This window comes from Natator depressus, chromosome 1 (assembly GCF_965152275.1).
Source record: "Natator depressus isolate rNatDep1 chromosome 1, rNatDep2.hap1, whole genome shotgun sequence".
NCBI classification, from domain to species: Eukaryota; Metazoa; Chordata; order Testudines; family Cheloniidae; genus Natator; species Natator depressus.
This window is the reverse complement of record NC_134234.1, coordinates 133,992,974-134,010,975: the sequence shown is the minus strand read 5'-3', so window position 1 is coordinate 134,010,975 and position 18,002 is coordinate 133,992,974. Positions and strand designations below refer to the sequence as shown.

Sequence of the window (18,002 nt, the reverse complement as noted above, 5' to 3'; positions counted from 1 at the left end):
TACTGCAAGCAAAAGCATGCAGGTGAGTGTGGATGGAGCATAATTTTGTTAGAACAGAGGTGAGCATATATTATTTATTTAAAATGTTTTAAACAAAGCTAGCCTCTGTCCACATCAGGCAGAATAAATATGTTTGCATTTCTCATTCGTTAAACCTGAGTTTCAAAGCCATTTAATAAATATGTATGTAGGTACTTCAATGGCCCCCCAAAACTGTAATATATGAGCACAACATTAATAAATTTAGCATCTCGAAATTACTGTGAGGCAGATAAGGATTATTTTCCCCATTTTATAGATGGGGAACTAAAACAGAAATAGGGTGATATTTCAGAAATGCTGAGTGCCCATCAGCTCCCATTTATTTGGAATCAGGCCACTGATTTAGGGGCCTAACTTTTTTTTAAATCTTGGCCTAAGAGTAAAGCCAATATTTTTTTAAATGTCCACTAATTTTAGGGGCCTTAATTTTTCGGTAGCCAATTTGAGACATGTTGGGCCTGATTCTCAGAGCACCCACATTCCAAATGAAAGGTTTCAGAGTAGCAGCCGTGTTAGTCTGTATTCGCAAAAAGAAAAGGAGTACTAGTGGCACCTTAGAGACTAACCAATTTATTTGAACATAAGCTTTCGTGAAGTGAGCTGTAGCTCCTTTTCTTTTTACTCCAAATGAAGACAATGGAAGCCATGAGTTCTCAGCATCTCTGAAAATTAGGCCCATGGTGTCTCAAATTTGGGGACTTACAAACTGAGACACCCCAAATCAATTTTAAAAAATTATGGCCCAAGGTCTCACAGACAGACTGTGGTAGAGCCAGGAATTGAACCCAATCACGTCGGTTCCAGTTCAGGGGCTGAACGAGAAAATGGAGGAAACTTTTATATAAATATGGTCTTTTAGGGCAATTGCTTTAAACTGGACTATTTTAAAGCAGGGTTAATTTTTTTCTTTAAAAAAGGCTCTCACTCTTACTATGTTGGGTTTTGCTGTGTGTTCTTTAGTAAAACTTTTAATTCTCTCTCACTCATCCTTTTTGGAAATCTCATTCATAAAAGGCCTGAGTCTTACTCTTGTTAAAATCAATGGGGAATCTGCAATGGGAACAGGATGGGGACCTTAAACTAGGCCAGTTTGGCAGCCTCTAAGCTCTGCACAGTGCAGATGGAGGGAAATAGCTTGTCTGTGTAATATACAGTATGTAGCAAGGCACACCGAAGGACACATAGAGGAGAGGAAACACAGCGTGGGGCTGGTGAGATTATTAGACATTTCGCAGCCAGGAGCTCAAAGTGCTGAGAAAGGTATGAGAAGCTAGGTAGATTACATGTAAGGCACAGAAAAGGGGCGGGGGGGGGGGGCAGGGAAATCAGATGTCTTTCACACCTACCATTTTTTGAAATCTATGCTGGGGAGAAAGGGAGGGTGGGGGAGGGCACTGTTATAATTGCAAGGAGCTAGAGCGGGACAAGTGGGGCTTGCCCCGGAGGGTAGGGTGACCAGACAGCAAGTGTGAAAAAACAGGACAGGAGGTGTGTGTGTGTGGCGGGGGGTAATAGGAGCCTATATAAGACAAAGCCCCCAGTATCAGGACTGTCCCTATAAAATCGGGACATCTGGTCACCTCCCACAGGGGCAGATCGGAAGAGGATCGTTATCTGCATTACACATAACTGCCCCCCCCCCAAAAAAAATCCCTGCCACACGGCAGCCAGCCCGCGGGCCCCCGCCGCAGCCCCTCTCGCCCCGCAGCGGCTGTGTGAGCGGGGGTGGGGGCTGCCTCCCGCCTCCCTCTGGCTCCCCAGCCCCGGCAGGCGGCTGCTGTCCCCGCCCCCTCCTCCTCCTCCTCCTCCTCCCCGGCACAGCTGCAGGCGAGCGGAGCCGGCCAGTGTGTGTGAGCCGCTGCCCCGCGCTCGCCCTGCCTCAGCTCGCCGCCTCCAGCCCCGCCGCGCCGCCCGGGGACGCCGGGCAGAGGGCACGAGAAGGCCGCCGCTGAGGAGCCTGCGACCCGCACTGGGGGCAGCGCCGGCCCCGAGGGAGCAGAGCGAGCCATGGGTAAGCGAGCTGCGTTCTCCGCTCCCGCCCCGCCTGCTCTGCCGCCCCCCCCCCCCCCCCCAGCCAGCCAGGGGAGGGGGAGCCTGGAACTTTGCAGCCAACTTTGCCTGGGATGCTCAGGGAGGCGATGCCGGGGGCCGCAGGTGCAAGGGTTGGGCGGCGGGGGAGGGGACGCGTGGAAGGGGTGTGTGTCAAGCAGGAGGTAAGGGGGCAGTCAGGAGGGAGAGCCCCGTCTGTGCCTCGGGGAGTTTGTAAGGGACCCCAGCCTCCTTCCCTACGCAGGGCAGGAGCAGGTGCTCGTCCTACGCTTCGCTTAGGCAGGGGCCAGGGTGCTGCCTGTCCGAGGAGCCTTTCCTGTAGTGGACTCTTCAGCGTGAGCCCTGCTTGGGTTCATGTGGATGCCCATAATGTTCTAGGGGGAGACACACAGCAAGGGAAGGGGGTCCGCAGTTTGGATAGACTCAGGGTGGGAGCGTCTGGGCACCCAGAGAGGGCACTGCAAACCCATATGCACTCTTTAAGTTTCATTCCATGGCTTTGAGTCTATAGCCTCTCCACTGTCACTGGAATACTTCAGCAGCAGCCCCACCTCCCTTGTGTGTGTCTGGATTCTCTTCTCCAGTCGAATATCTCTCTACATCTCTCAATTTGGCAATTTATTGCAAGTATTTGGGGAGGGGAGAGGGAGACCCAGAGAGGGAATTGGTAAATCACTTCAGCCTGTTGAATTCCCTGATGAACCAAGACAATGCTAGCTAAGGACAACGATCTTTTTCTTTTCAGAATGATTTCCCTACCAAGCAGAATTAAGTATTCATGCTTGGCTATAAGTTATCTGTCCTGTCTTGCTATTCATTTTGATTGGTTTGACTTAAAGCTTGCTTCATTAAACGTCAGTTGGTCTGCTACTTTGAAAGTAATTGATCTGCTAGGAGTCCATGAAGAAAAATGGAGTTTGGTACATGGTGGAACAAATATTGAATGCACACAATCTCTCTTTTTTTTTTTCTTTCTTTCACACTTGGAAAGCATTTTAGCGTGCAGATAGAAATACAAGCATTTTAGGTATTTATGTTACTGTGTTCTGAGTGTAGCTGTTACAGTTAACAGAAAATTGAGAAGTCTTTGCTAATCAACTCCAGCTGGAGGTTTTTTGTTTGGTGTTTTTTTTAAAATTTTTTTTAACCTAAAGCTTCTTGGATGAGAGTGTATGAATTAGGTCTGGTGTAAGTTCTTTCTGTCATGCCTAACCATTTGAAACACTGCAGTCAGCAAAATCTCTTAACATGTGGTTATCAGGCAGACTGTCTAAAGTATATGGGCATCAACTAAAAGTATCTAGATTTATGGTTATTTGTATGACTATTAATGTAAATAATGTGCTTCTAGAGAGAGTATGTTTTCCTTTGCAACAGACTGGTAATGTAATCACCATCTGCACAGAAACTGTAGGTTAAACATAACTTTACAATGAGGAGTGATAGCAAAGGAAGCAGTTTTTATATCTAGCCTTAACTTTGAAATTCATTGTGCTCATAATTTCTGTAGTTCTTTCCATAAGTAATGAACTACTAATTGTGTGCAAGACTCTATTGGAATCCTAGTGGGATTTAGTATATGATATTTTTTGTTTCAGAGTAACAGCCGTGTTAGTCTGTATTCGTAAAAAGAAAAGGAGTACTTGTGGCACCTTAGAGACTAACCAGTTTATTTGAGCATGAGCTTTCGTGAGCTACAGCTCACTTCATCGGATGCATCCGATGAAGTGAGCTGTAGCTCACGAAAGCTCATGCTCAAATAAACTGGTTAGTCTCTAAGGTGCCACAAGTACTCCTTTTCTTTTTTCTTTTTACGATATTTTTTGTGTGTTTCAATGACAAAGTTTTAGTTATGAATTTCCTCTTTCTGTTAAAAGTATCTAAAACTTTAATCCAGCCACAAATGTAAAGTTTGTATAGGCAGAAAGAGGAAGGTATCTGAGGGTAGCTAAGAAGTTGGATCTTTGTGCTTATAAAGTACCATGTGTACTTGTGGTGCTATAAACAAAAATTATATTTAACCACTAGAAAAAACCTTTTAGGTTTGAAACAATTTAAAATCTTATAAGCTGGGTTCTGTTTTGTTGTCTAACCATCTGATCATAAATTAAATCTGGGTTAGGAAAGGGAGTAGAGGTTAAAGACTGGCTTTCAATTTCTGACATATATATTTTTTCTCCGCTAATGTGAGCAAGAGTGGGGCCCATAAAAGCATCATCATACAGATGGGTCACTTAGTAGTCAACACACACATTTTGCATTCGCATTCCTTACAATAGATTTTTTAGTGTGCAAGGTTTAAATCTCCATTTCAACCAACAATGAAACAAAGTGAATTAAACAACAATGAATGTTATGAAGTTTGAAGTAACTGATAGAAACCAAACCACAGCCATATTTGTCCAAATAAATGACTGATGCAGATGACTGGTCCAGTTGAACACTAGCATTATATTATTGCATGGAGGTTGTCACTGCTGGAACAGAACTATCATTTCATGTCCGTGTGTTAATGTGCACATACTGATGCTGGCAGCATCTTTGATTTTAATTAAAAAATGGAACAGAATTACTCAGCCAAAGCCAAAAAGGAAAATAACTGAAATTCCTGTGGTTTTATATTGTTAAATTAAATGACATCAACTAACTTTTCAATTTCTAGGTGTTTTAATTTGTTTATGCTTGGCTAATGACGATCAGCCTCCTGAAACGTAATGGTGTTTTTACTGATGTTTTTAATTAGTTTTAGTTATCCTTGAAGATCCTCGAACACTGATTCTCTTCACATTCCCAACTTCTAAAGTTGCAACAGACAACCCCCCATTATGGCTTTTATTGTGTAATACTCTAATATCCACTTAAATGTCTTTCCTGCATATATGTCCATTTCCATTTGGCAAACTTTTTTTGTTATGTTTTAAATGGAAGCTGTTGTTTAATAGATTTAATTTGTAAAGGCCCTCATACTGAAACATTTTGTGCTTCAGCATCATGGATTGATGTCAGCATATCTTTGAATATGTCTGGTAGTTTGCTGCTGCAGAGCTAGCTGAGGGAGCAAAAATCTGAAAGGAAGGGGGAAAAACATTTCTCTTTTAAATTAGAAAATAGAGAAGTTTACCTATCAGATTACGTTTGTGGTGGGTTCAGTTTATTAGACAGAAATACATACATATGAATAAAATAGTTTCTTCTGTCATCCTGTAAGCCTGAAATTGTTGTAAGCTAAACTGAAACTAACATGAGAAACCTATTTTCAATACTAAAAGTATAGGTTATCAGTATACTTGGCATATATTTGAGATTTGGTCATTTGTATTGTAGAGTTATGGGTTTCTTCATTAACTAGGGCTACAGAGATTGGAAATTGAGGAATTATTATAGATCTCGATGTATATTCATTTTGCAAAGATGTCATTTAATCAATGTTTGGTATTAATCGTCTAAAACTTTCAGACTTAATTTTGTCATTAAAATTTTAAAATAAATATCTAGACTGCAATAATATGACATATATTAATTAAAATGTAGAGAGAAGGACCTATAAAGCGGACAATTAGGAAAAGGCAGTGCACTGGCAAAAATGAAAAAATTTCTGACCATTTTTCTAACAATTACAACTATAAATGCTCCATTTTCAATATTTTTTATTTTTTAAGAAGTATACTCAGATTACATAATTATACATAACATTTAACTAATTTGGTAAATTTACGACAGGAAAGGGGACTTAAACATGGTTTTACAAGAAATACTTCAAGGAGGAGTTGTGCAGACCATACCTTGTCAGCTGGTGCCACACTACTTTGTGAATAAAACATTTTGTTCATGCTGTTGCATAACAGTTGCCTCAGCATTATGTGGGCTAGGGCTAATTTGACTACCTCTCAGATCGTGTCTGGGATTAACCAGGATCGGTTTGAGCTTCATCACTGTAATTTTAAAACTAATACAGCATCCTGCATTATCAAAGTGCAAAAATAGTTTTGAAAGTCCAAAAAGTCCTGAGATCGATTGTTTCTAATTAGGCCCATTAAAATAGTCCTTACTCAGGCAAAACTCTCGTGGAAGACTAGAATTTGTGACACCTAAGTCTGATTTTTCAGAGTTGCCAAGAATCTACAACTCCCACTGACTTCGCTGGGTTTCTAGAGTACTCAGTACTTCGGAAAAATCAGACCCATTGTGTTTATCAAAATTTACATTTTCACTATAGGCTTTTGGCTGTCTGAAATGCACAGCTACTATTGTGCATCTTATGGGAGAGGAAGAACACATATTTATGTACATCGGGTACAAACTTTTTCAGATCTAGTTTTGTCATTTGATAAATGAAAATTGAAAACAAAAAGAAAAAATACAGAACTTTAACAAAAACAGCCAAAAAGTTCTGCGTAAATGATAGACTAACCTGGGAATGGACAGTATCGTGCTTCCTGAGGACAGTATGTTTATATTGCTCTTTTCACCTCCTCTCCTCACCCAGTACTAAAAGTTGTGTATATATGTAGGCTTGGAAGGATTAGATGTTTATCAATAAATGTCTGTGAACTTTGATTTCACTTTATATACACACTGATGAAAAATATATCTGTTGATAATAACTGAAATTTATGGTTAGTCAAAGTAAGAAAAATGGTGCCTGAGAACTTATAAGAGTTTGATTTTAAGGACACTTATTTTGTACATTTTGACATGTGATGTTGACAAATTGTGTTTTAATGGTTATAAAGCTTTAACTTTTTGAATATCAAAGCCTGTTATTAAATAATTCTGACACCCCCCCATAATTTTCCATAATTGTGAACATTTAAATCAGTACAAATAAAAAATGCTTAAAAATAAACCAATATTATCCAAAATTATTAAAAAGAAAACTTCAAATTCTGCCAAGTTTCTCTCTCTCTCTGAGAAACAGCCTTGGATTTCAAATGAGAAAAGGAGGTGAGGCAGGGCAAGCTTGTTAAAGAGAAGACTGTAGAGTACAGAAATGAAGAGTGTCATCATGGTCTTGTTTCCCAAGAAGAGAAATATACTATTGAAAGGGAAGAACAACAACATTCTCCAGTAGACAGTAATTTCAACATTCAATCTCAAGCGGGAGATGTGTTAGAGAACTCTGTATTCAGCTGTTAAAGAATTCTTAAATTGAATATAGGTGTAATGAGTCTTTAGAGTTGATCTGAAGTGGAAAAGGGCAGACACATGTGTTTGATTTTGTTATTTCTGTGGTTGGCTCGAATACTGTTTAAACTATACTTTCTTCTTCTTCTAAACAGCTGGAGGCAAATCCTGAAAGAAAATCAGCCCTCTTTCTTCCTTTCAACTGTACATTTTGTCCAGGCAGGATTTAAAACCTTTTGTGTGGCACAGTAATTGTAAAATCTGATTAGTATTGGTCATTAAGGCTGTTGGAGTTTTATTGCAGGGTCCCATGGTCCGTTCCATTCTAAATCTTTCTCAATATTTTAATATAGATGCTAAAATTAAGAAATTGATGTTTAATTTGCATCTCATCTCAGGGAAGGTCCATTAATCCTAAAACCTTGTACCACCTTCGCTGCTCTAAATCCACTGGACCTCATTTGATCATAAAAGGTACTTTATTTCTTATTATAATCTTTCCTCTGTGTGCATGAGAAGGGGGTGGACAAGAGGATGTCCTCTTCACATTTCTCATCACGCTACATTGCTATGGTGGTTTTACCAAGTGAACAGACTGTATCTCTGTCGTTAAGGGTGAGATTGACTAATTTAGGAAATCTGCTATTCCATATGTGAATGATGATACCTCTGAGTTTTGCAGTCTGGTATTTACCAGTCTTTATTAAAAAGATAGAACCATGTTGGACTATGTTGTCTGAAGAGACAAGCTATGGTAGCTTTGGTCATCAGTTTCCTAAGATGGTTCTAATTAGGCATAAATGTTTGAGTAAATTCTTAAACTTGATTAAAGTCTGGATGTCCTTTTTAATGCATTTAAGAGAAAGTGTTTCAGCAGTTAAACTTTTCTCTAGTCAGATGTTTTTAATGTTTCTACAAAGCATATTTGTTACATTCGTGCTAGTAACAGGATAACTTCAAACATTATTGTTTTTCTCTTGTTTATAAGTTATCAAAAGTCATAAGTCTTCCAAAGGAATCTGAGATGAAATTTTGTATAAAGTTAAAAAGGGGCACACAAATCATCCTTTTTAAAAAAACATTTTTCTTTGCTTCAGTATTAACAGTTATCTTAAAACAGTCGTCATGACTTTAAAAAAAAAAAAAAAAAAAAAAAAGAAAAGCTATTTTGAAACAGGACCCAGGTATGATGACCTGTTGGATCTGTTCTGTTTAGTTCACACACATCAGCATGGTGACATCACTATGTTCACACACTTTCATATGTTCACTTAGTGCACTTTTACACTGCGTTTTAAAACCTATGGCAGCGAGGCTCAGAGACCAGATCCTGAGAATTCACCCTTTAGATGGGGCATCAGTGGTGGATAGAGCCCTATGTGGTCTGTATGCATTGGTGCACATTTTTTGCCTTTGTCAGTGGTATTTAATGTAAACCTATTAGGCCACATTACCATATGTGTAAGCTGATTGTCTTCAGTGAAGTTGCATCTGCTTATGCCAGCAGGTAACTTGTTACATTTTTTTAATATAATTTATTATTAATCTTGCTGTTTCATATTGTTTAAATTAATATCAGCACTACATTTGTTAATATATTTACTTTCTTTCCATGTCCATTCTTTCCATCCAAATAGCAGGGTTTCCCAACCCATTGTTTGCTCTTCCCTGCTCCCTCCCTCAGTAATTGTGTATGCCCTTAATGCCCCCACCTTGTGATCCTCTCCCACGCGTCAACAACTTCTCCCCATTCAGGCTACCCCTCAGCCCAGAATAATTCCTTCATTCCTCTGGGTGAGGGTCTGTGGCATTCCCTCTCCCCTTAGTGTCACACAGTTGCTTCACCTTCTGGAGTAGTAATATTCTTGCTTAACTTCAGGAGACTTAGGTTTTTGGTGAATCACGTGGGCCTGTCTCCAGAATCTTTAAATTTCTTGTGGTGTTAGAGCTGTAAGCACTGCAAGTAATATATATGCTGCTTAAATTAATTTATCATAGTTTTATTTGGAGATGAAAAAGAGGGAAAAGAATAATTATGCCACATATTCCCCTGCTTTTCTCCTCCATCTTTTCTCAGTTCTGCCATTCCCAGATGAGAGAAATCAAAGAGAAAAACAAATGCAAACCAACAAAAGCAATAGTAAAATCCCATTTATAAGGTACAGAAGAGTAGCTCAGAATAGTAATATCATAAACTGTTGGAAAAAAGCCAAGGAATCCAAGCAAAATGCACTGCTGATGTGTAGAGTAGTTTGCTTCAAGTTACCCACATAGGGCTTGATTCTGCCAGAGCGTGCAGTATCTTGCAGAATCGTATGTGCTTTCTTGGATCATTGCCAGGATGCTCAGAACCTTTCAGGATTGAGCCCTCAGAATAAGAATCAAAATACCCTCCCTTCTGCTTCTAGCTCTCTAGTGACACTTCATTATAAAGCAATTAGGGTGGGCGGGGGAAATTGGAGTTTAAAGGAACAGGTCTGGGTCTGAAGCTCACTAAACAAATCAAATGGTGACAATTACTTAAGCTTTATAAAGAGCTATTGACACAGCAAGGGACATCTTCAAACAACATTGCTATTATTATTGTTGTTTCAATTGAACTAGCACCCAACAGTTTCAACTGAACGCTAGGCACTGTACAAACACCCAGGAAGACATAGTCCATGCCCTGGGAAGTTTACAGATTAAATACACAAAACAGACAAAAAGTGGGAGGGAAAACAGACATATGGAAAGGTGAAGTGTCTTGTCTAAATCACACAGCAGGACAATGACAGAACCAGAAACTGAACCCAGGTCTCCTGCATCTCAGTCTTGTGCCCTACACACAAGACCAGAGGTGGCCAACCTGAGCCGAAGAAGGAGCCAGAATTTACCAATGTACGTTGCCAAAGAGCCACAGCAATACATCAGTAGCCCCCAATCAGCTCTCTCCTCTCCACGGCCCTCCCCGCTCCCAGCACCTCCTGCCGGCCGGCAGCCCCACCGATCAGCGCCTCCCACTCCATCCCCGCACTTCCTGATCAGCTGTTCACGGCGTGCAGGAGGCTCTGGGGGGGAGTGGGAGGAGCGAGGGAACGGCAGGCTCGAGTGGGGGCAGGCCCTGTGGCAGAGCCAGGGGTTGAGCTGTGAGTAACCCCCGGCACATTAGAAAGTTGGCACCTGTAGCTCCAGCCCTGGAGTTGGTGCCTATACGAGGAGCCTCATATTAACTTCTGAAGAGCCGCATGTGGCTCTGGAGCCACAGGTTGGCCACCCCTGCACAAGACCATGTTGCCTCTTCCTATGTGATTAGATATGGCCCTGTAATTTCTGGTGTGTCAGGTTGATGATACTCCTTAATGTGTATATATGGGATAGTTAACAGGGACTTTCTAAAGCACTGTGGTGTATAAGTAGGACTTGTAATAATAGGTCTTATCCAGTAAATGGCTGCTTGGGTCAGAAGGCGTGGTTATAAGTCAGTATTGTTTTGTGATGACTACTTTCTCCTTTGACCCCTTCTTCTTCCCTTTCTCTCTCTCACTCCTGTGCTCACCCATTTTTGCTCCTCCAGCTATCTCCTTCTCATTACTTCATGTCAGTTTCACGTGGGACTTTGGGCACAGAGGCGTACAGGTAAAATGGCAACCTCAGAAAGGTTTACAAATGATGCAGAGAGCTACGTGAATATGAGGACGTTTGGGCTTCTATACTTGAACGACATGACTAACAGCTGTTCTACAAAATAGTTCCAAACATAATGGTGGTTCAGAGCCTGTCAAATGGTGTGTTGCTATTCTTTATATCACATGATATGCTTCACCAGTCATCACTTTTTCATCTCTCTCATTTTTTACTTTGTTCATGGCATTATGATTTTTTAATATATCTTTGTTTTATATTGACTTTAGTTGTAATATTTTAGCACAAGATTTTTCCGAAGTGGCTGTGATTTATTTATTTTGGGGGCGGTGTGTGTGCTGTCCTTGAGACATCCTCTTTTAGCTGGTGGGAGCTCAGCACTTTTTGAAAATCCAACTTCTTTAAGATCTTAAGGTGGACACCCATAATCACAAATAATTTTTTAAACTCCCACCCTTGTTTGTTTTTAAATATTGATTAAAAATGCAAAGAGGTCCAGTGGAACTGGAATTCTGCCCTCACATATGCTCCTGCATCTCCAGGGTGTAGATACAGGGTTGTAACCGTGAGATACCACTGTTAATAACAGTACAGCATTTCACTTGCAGACTCTTAATTATTGGTGATGATTCATGAGTAGCAAAGAGTCCAACTTGACACCTAGATCCTGTATTGAGGACTGACTGCTAGAAAAACATCTTGTAAAGTGCATAAATTTGACCTGGAATCACAGAGAGATAATAAATATGGAGCTGCATGTCACTCATACAGTCACATTTTAGGGAAGGACTTCACTTTAAATAGAGGTGGGAACTATATTCCTTCAACTAGTTAGGTGTTTGAGTTGCTCTTGGCACTTGCTGGAAGTCAGACCTTGTGAATTGATAGGTAACTAGAAAAGAAATGGATTTTTAAAGCGATGTGGTCCCTTACACAGATTTTTGTATATATTTGTCTTAAAAATCGTTTGTTTGACATTTTATATTTGTACTTATTTTCATGAGGACTACATAAATGTTTTACAAATTCTTAGTGCCTGAGATGCACAATTTCTGCTTACTCAAAAATATGAATTTCAGTTGCTTGGCAGCTCTCAGGATTAATGTATTATGTTAGTTAGAGAAGATGCTCTTGAAATTCAGTACTTTGAAGATAAAATTGATTGTTTTAACTTCGCTGTTGAACTACAAATATAAAAGAAAATGGTTTTTTTTAATTACTCAAAAGAACATTAGCAGCGTTAAAGAAGGTGAAATGTTGATGTAATCTAGGTCCTGATCTTTTAACAGGATGGGCTAAAGTGGAGCCCTGCACTGACATGGCATCCCATTTGAAGTCTGAACCAGTGCAGATTAATGTTCCCTCTATACTGAATACTTTTTTGTTTTAACTCACCTGTGTAGGTGAGAGAAATTAAAAAAAAAAAACAGTTTTGTTTTTGCGGGATAACATTGTTGGATCTTTATATGTAACGTTGTACATGTAGAATAAGCCTTCTGCGTTTGTCACTGTACTTGAAAAATGCTCTTATCAGGGTTGTGTTGATGTAATTATGATGCTTGTGCCTGAATGAAAAAGTAAAATGAGATGCCACATTTATCAGAAATACAATAACAAAATCAGTTTGCCAAATGGAGGATGGGTATAACTTGTGGAGAATTAAATACTGTTCTTGATCTACCTACTCTTTATTTTTGTGATATGCACTAAAGAAAGAAGACTAGTTATAGTGCATGGAGTCATTAAGATTTGGTGCAAGCAGAGGGGTCTGCACTAGCGCATCTTCTTGCAGGCTGTGGGCCTGTGACAATGACCTAAGTAATACTTAGCACGCTACACGTTCAGACTGTGACAATAGTGTTATTGCCAAGACCAATGCATGGGAACTCGTTTGATTTACACTGTCAGCCTCCTGGAAACTAATCCGGATAAGAACAGCTAAATCTATATAGCCTGCTCTCCAAACAGCTACCAGGTACTAAAACTGATACATGCTCAATTTAAACAAGATGTTTATGTAAGCAAACACTGAATATAGTGGAGAGAAGGCTTCTTTTTAATCTTTATTGTAATTTAACATCCAGCATAAATGAAAGTAACCAATATTAGCAATGGTTTCAGAGTAGCAGCCGTGTTAGTCTGTATTCACAAAAAGAAAAGGAGTACTAGTGGCACCTTAGAGAATTGGTTAGTCTCTAAGGTGCCACTAGTACTCCTTTTCTTTTTGCCAATATTAGCAATGATTTTCCTACTTCAGTATTGGCCATCTCTTCACTTCAGACTTAGATTTTAATGGCACCTGCTTGTGGTGCAATAAACCCAGGAAACATTGCTCTTTTCTCTCATTCCTCTTCCCTTCCAGGCTGTTTAGTGTATTTACCCCTTTAAATTCCCAAACCCATCAAGGCTTAATTTCTCGTCCCTCCCTTGGACCACTCCTTGTCAGGGCCTGGGCACGCACTTCAGAATTTCTTCTCACGGTGGTATGGGCCAAGAGCCACTGCTGTTCCTGTACACCACATTGCTGCTTATGACACTCACTTGTAGTAGCTGGGAGCAGGCAAAACTTCAGGTCTGATGCCATTTGGCTGACATGTGCATGCTGAAAGTTGCAAATATATGCATATGCATGTTTATAAGTGTAACTGCTTTAAAGGCTATTGAGATGTATTATCAGCTCTTATATATTTTGGGAGAGGATTCTTTCCTTTTTAGATAAAGGAAATATAATATGAGAAATGTGGGAGAAACAGGTTTAAAAAAGAAGTGATGAAGAGAGTTGTCTGAAAATGGGAAGAATTGTTGGAAGTAAGTTAGACTTTGGGTTTATCGGTTTCTGTGGCAGTTGGGAAGCAGAGAACATAAGGAGTATTAAATGTTACTACCAAGGGCAACATGAAGGTCACATCTGACGTTATAAACTGACTTCTGAAAATGTATGTATTGTATGGTAACTTTTTTTGGTTTTATAATTGTGTCAGGGAAATGCAGGCAAGACAGTGGTAATGTAGACTAGAAGTATGTCTACTTTTTCTTACTGTATTCTGAAATGTTTCCACTGTGGATGAAAACTACCTTGTTTCATGCATAGTTTAGCTCTTTGGTAAGTATTGTGGCAATTCCTTGATTTGTTGATGCCTGTAGGTACATAAGCTGATTTTATGACAGATCTAAGATGACGAACTGCATTTTGAAGTTCATCTATCCTGTTAGAAAGAAATCTAGATTTGTATTAGTAATACATCTGTTCAGTTTATATCACTAGAGCTCTCAGTGGTTCCATCACAGAACTCCTATTGATTATAGAGTTTGCTGTCTTTTTGAAAAACATGTTTTTGTAGGAAGACAAGGAGGAGGGAAGAATACTTTTTTTTAATTCATTTATTTGTTCACAACAAGAGTCTATTTTTTCTGGGCCTGGAGTGTTCTTCCCTGTCTGTCCAACATCATGTAGAGCTTAGGGGTTCAAAAATGGCATCATGCCAGCTTAATTTCTCTTCAGCTATCATACTTTTTAAAGATCCCTATTGATGCTTAATCCTTCATTGTTATACACATAAGTGTACACGGGAAGTTGAGAATGGGAGGGAAATGTGAAATTTATTTACTTCTGTATGCTTGTGGGAGTGACAAGCTGCACACACGATCTGAATCACAGACTAGTCTGACTAGACATATGCTGTTGGTAAGTGTTGTAGTGCAGGTTAATTGAATTAGGCCTAGAATCATTGATAGATAGAGATATGAGAGAGAGAGATAAAAAGACTCTTGCTAGGGTAGCATAGGCACACTTTTTAAAGCTAAGTGGTTTGATTTATATGTATTATGACAGGGACCCTTATTACTTGCAAGGCAGATATTGCACAAGTTCTTGTTTGTTCATTCTGTGGCCTCTCTTTCCCCCATAATTTTAAATCTAGAATGACTTGATGTGACAAGCGAAGTGAGCTTGTATAAAATAGACTTCTTATCCAAATGTTAAAGCTCCTTACTTGTATTTGGGGAGTTAAAGGGTCTGACAGATTCACAATGGGCAGCTGCTTCTCCTCCCAACATGGTGGAGTACCAGGGTTTAATCCTTGCATTGCTCTTATTTTAAATTAATGTACAAGTGATAGCCCAGGTCATTTCACGATATCTCCTGTACCAGCAATATGTTGGTGGCACAAAACTCTGTGTGTCCCTTTCATACAGTGTTGATGCTGTCATCTCCCAGTCACCTCAGTGCAGGGAGGAGATTGAAGAAGAGCTGGTTGGAGCTGAGCCCAGGAAAAACCAAAGTGATGCTTGGTCTTTGATGGTAGATAGAAACTGTGAGGGATTGGGTTCAACTGAAGGCATTTACCCATTAGTAGTTAAGATAGTGTTCAGCCTTGAGGCCTTGCTAGACTCAGTTACTGACCTTGGGTGCTCAATGACCGTCAGAAGTCCGCTTTCTGTCCTGGCTACCTGTCAGACAAGAAACTGGCTACAGTGTGGTCCATATTTTCCTTTCCTCCAGGCTGGATTATTGCAATACTCTGTACTTGGTTCACCTATAAATTCACAAGGGAGCTGCAGCTAGTGCTTAATGCAGCACACAGCCTTTTAAGTGGGGTGATCTGTAGAGCTGGGCCTCTCTGTTCTCTAATGCAATCACTACCTGGTTCTGTTACAGATACCTTAATAAGACAGGTCCATACTTTCTGTAGGACTGACTCTCTTTTGAAGAACACCAAGGCCTTTATACTCGTCCAGTACACTGTGACTAACAGAAAAAAGCACAAGTCCCCAAGCTCTAGAGTTCTCTCCAAAATAACATAGGGACTCTTGCAACAAGACTCAGTGCTTCACTGAAGCATTCCCCAGTGAACATGAAAGAAGGTAAAGGGTATTCCGTTAGAAGCAGATGACTAAACCAAAGAAGCGTGGAGAATCAACTGTCTTTTTGGGATCTAGGAAAGAGGGAAAAATCAGCTCTTCACCTAATTGTATGTTTGTATCTCCATATCTGGAAGTACAAGTATCCCAGAAATTATCATATTGTGTGATGTTTTGTCTGAAAATATTGATGAAATGTGACTAATGTGGTCCTTCGCATCACTGTGTCCATGTCAGGGGTAACAAAAAAGGTGCTAAGCATTGGAAGTCAGCTGCAAGCCTTGAAGAAGCATTTGTCTCAAACTGTAAGGGTACAGTTACTGTTTCACTCAATTTTTTTAAACTATTGTGCTCATTAACAAGAAAAATCAACTCGTGTTCTCAGGTGGAAGGTTGTAGCTCTATCTTGGGTGCCTCATCCCAAACTACAGTCGCAAATAGCCTATCCAATTTATGCCTGTTTCATGAATGAAGAATACAGATGTTTAGAATGTTGACCTAGTGGACAAGTACTACTTTGTGACACAGTATTCTCCGCTTCCTGTCCGATACTGTTATGAAAAGTTGCAAGTGGTTAACCCCAGAGATGGCTCTGTATCGTTGCTGGATGATTGAAGCAATCCCCTACCCCAGCCTGTTAGTAAAGTTTCAGATGTTCTCTGGGACCTGTTTTGAGGAAATGTAAATATAAGATCATTACCATAAAGGTGGGCTGAATTCCTTATAGCTGCTAATTGAGAATAGTGTGGGCTGTGGTACAAGTTAAGGCTATTCCATTTTTTTAGAAAGGATTAATTGCAAGTATTCAGGTATAGCAGTCATGACTAAAGTTTATCAGATGCACATATGATGTTCACCTGTTTTCAACCAACTGGGAAGAAGTTTTTAAAGGGTCAGAGGTGTTCTGAATATGTTTACAAACTTCTCTTGTTACTGTATATTTGTGCAAAAAGTCCTATGGTAATGGCACTTATCAGAAGTTAACTTTTAAGAAGATGATCTTTTGCAAACGGTAAGTCTTCCTTCTGTGTCTTCACTTATGTCTGTGAAACCTCAATCATTTCTAGTTACTGAGCAGTAGGAATTTTCACTTATTTTCGTCACTTATGTTCAGTCACTTACTAGAATAAATAAAATAAGCCGTTCATATTTAATGAGTCTGTGATTGATATCTTGACCAGAAAATATCTTTTCACTATGTACTCTTCGTTGCTTTTAACATTTGTGTTTTGCATTCATTTTGTGTTGTGCAATTCCATTTATTTTCTGTTATAGGGAGATTTTAATAGTCATTGGATGACACACTAATATCTCAGTGTAATACAGAATTCTATATTTTTTGCCAAAGTTCTTGATTAGATTTCTGCCAGCTCTCTGTTGGTCCAGGAAATTGAAGTAAAACATGTAGTCAGAAAAAAAAAGTGAAAAGAACTACTTTATTTGATTTAATGATCATTCTTACGTTGGTTTTAAAACTAAAAGACCTTGATCCAGCAACGTGATATGCACAGATGGACATACTGTTGACTTCAGTAGGATGCTATGCAGGTACTGAATCTTCACACTTTACCAAGTTTCTGTATCAGGGCCATGGGCTGAAACTTTCCAATTTGGATGCCTACGTTAGGCACCTGCATAAAAGTGGCTTGACTTTTTTCCCTATTGTGAGTTGCTGTTACTCAACAACTCTGATTTTAGTATGATTCAAATATTGATAATAACTATATAATGTGCCCAGATACTTTTTATGATGCGTGCATAATAAATTACAAAATAACCCTCCTACCAATTTCAGATGTTGCAAAATATTTTGAAACTTTAAAAAAAAATTTAAAGGAGAAAAATGTTTTGTTTCTCTTTTCTGTCCTTGAACTCACTTTTAAATTCTTGAAACTTTAGAACTCAGGGTATTCTGAGGTACAATTTCCAGGTTCTTCCATCTCTAAAGCTACTAAAGTGTAAATTTTTTGTTATTACTTTATGCTATAGTAGTGTTAGGGTTGCCACCTTTCTAATTGCTGGTAACCACACCACAAACCTGTGCTCCCTACTCCACCTCTTCCCATCCCCCACCCCCCCAAGGCCTGGTCCCTGTCTCTCGTTCCTCTTCCTTCCTCTCCCATCTCAAGGAATCTGTCTGAAGACAGGAGGTGGCCCTGGCTGAGCAGGGGTTGGTGTGGATTAATCACCTGCACCTCCCCATGCCTCATGGTAACCTGATTTGGGGTTCGGATGTCATAATGGCATCGCCAACAAGCTTTACTGATACCATACCCATTACAGCACCCTGCTGGATACTTGCT

At 39.8% G+C, this 18,002-nt stretch overlaps 1 protein-coding gene across 5 annotated transcripts in view; it reads left to right on the top strand.

Moving 5' to 3' along the window:
- Positions 1 to 1,901: 1,901 nt before the first annotated feature.
- GPM6B (glycoprotein M6B) overlaps positions 1,902 to 18,002 on the top strand; it is a 140,154-nt gene continuing 124,053 nt past the window's right edge. The window contains exon 1 of one of the 5 annotated variants that reach the window (XM_074967135.1): positions 1,902 to 2,053. In XM_074967135.1, coding sequence (XP_074823236.1) covers positions 2,050 to 2,053 — 4 coding nt within the window. In that variant the 5' untranslated portion in view covers positions 1,902 to 2,049. Of the gene's footprint in view, positions 2,054 to 6,493; positions 6,537 to 7,826; positions 7,831 to 13,613; positions 13,648 to 18,002 lie in introns of those variants that run through there. The other 4 variants (XM_074967076.1, XM_074967060.1, XM_074967107.1 and 1 more) reach the window with 4 other exon arrangements.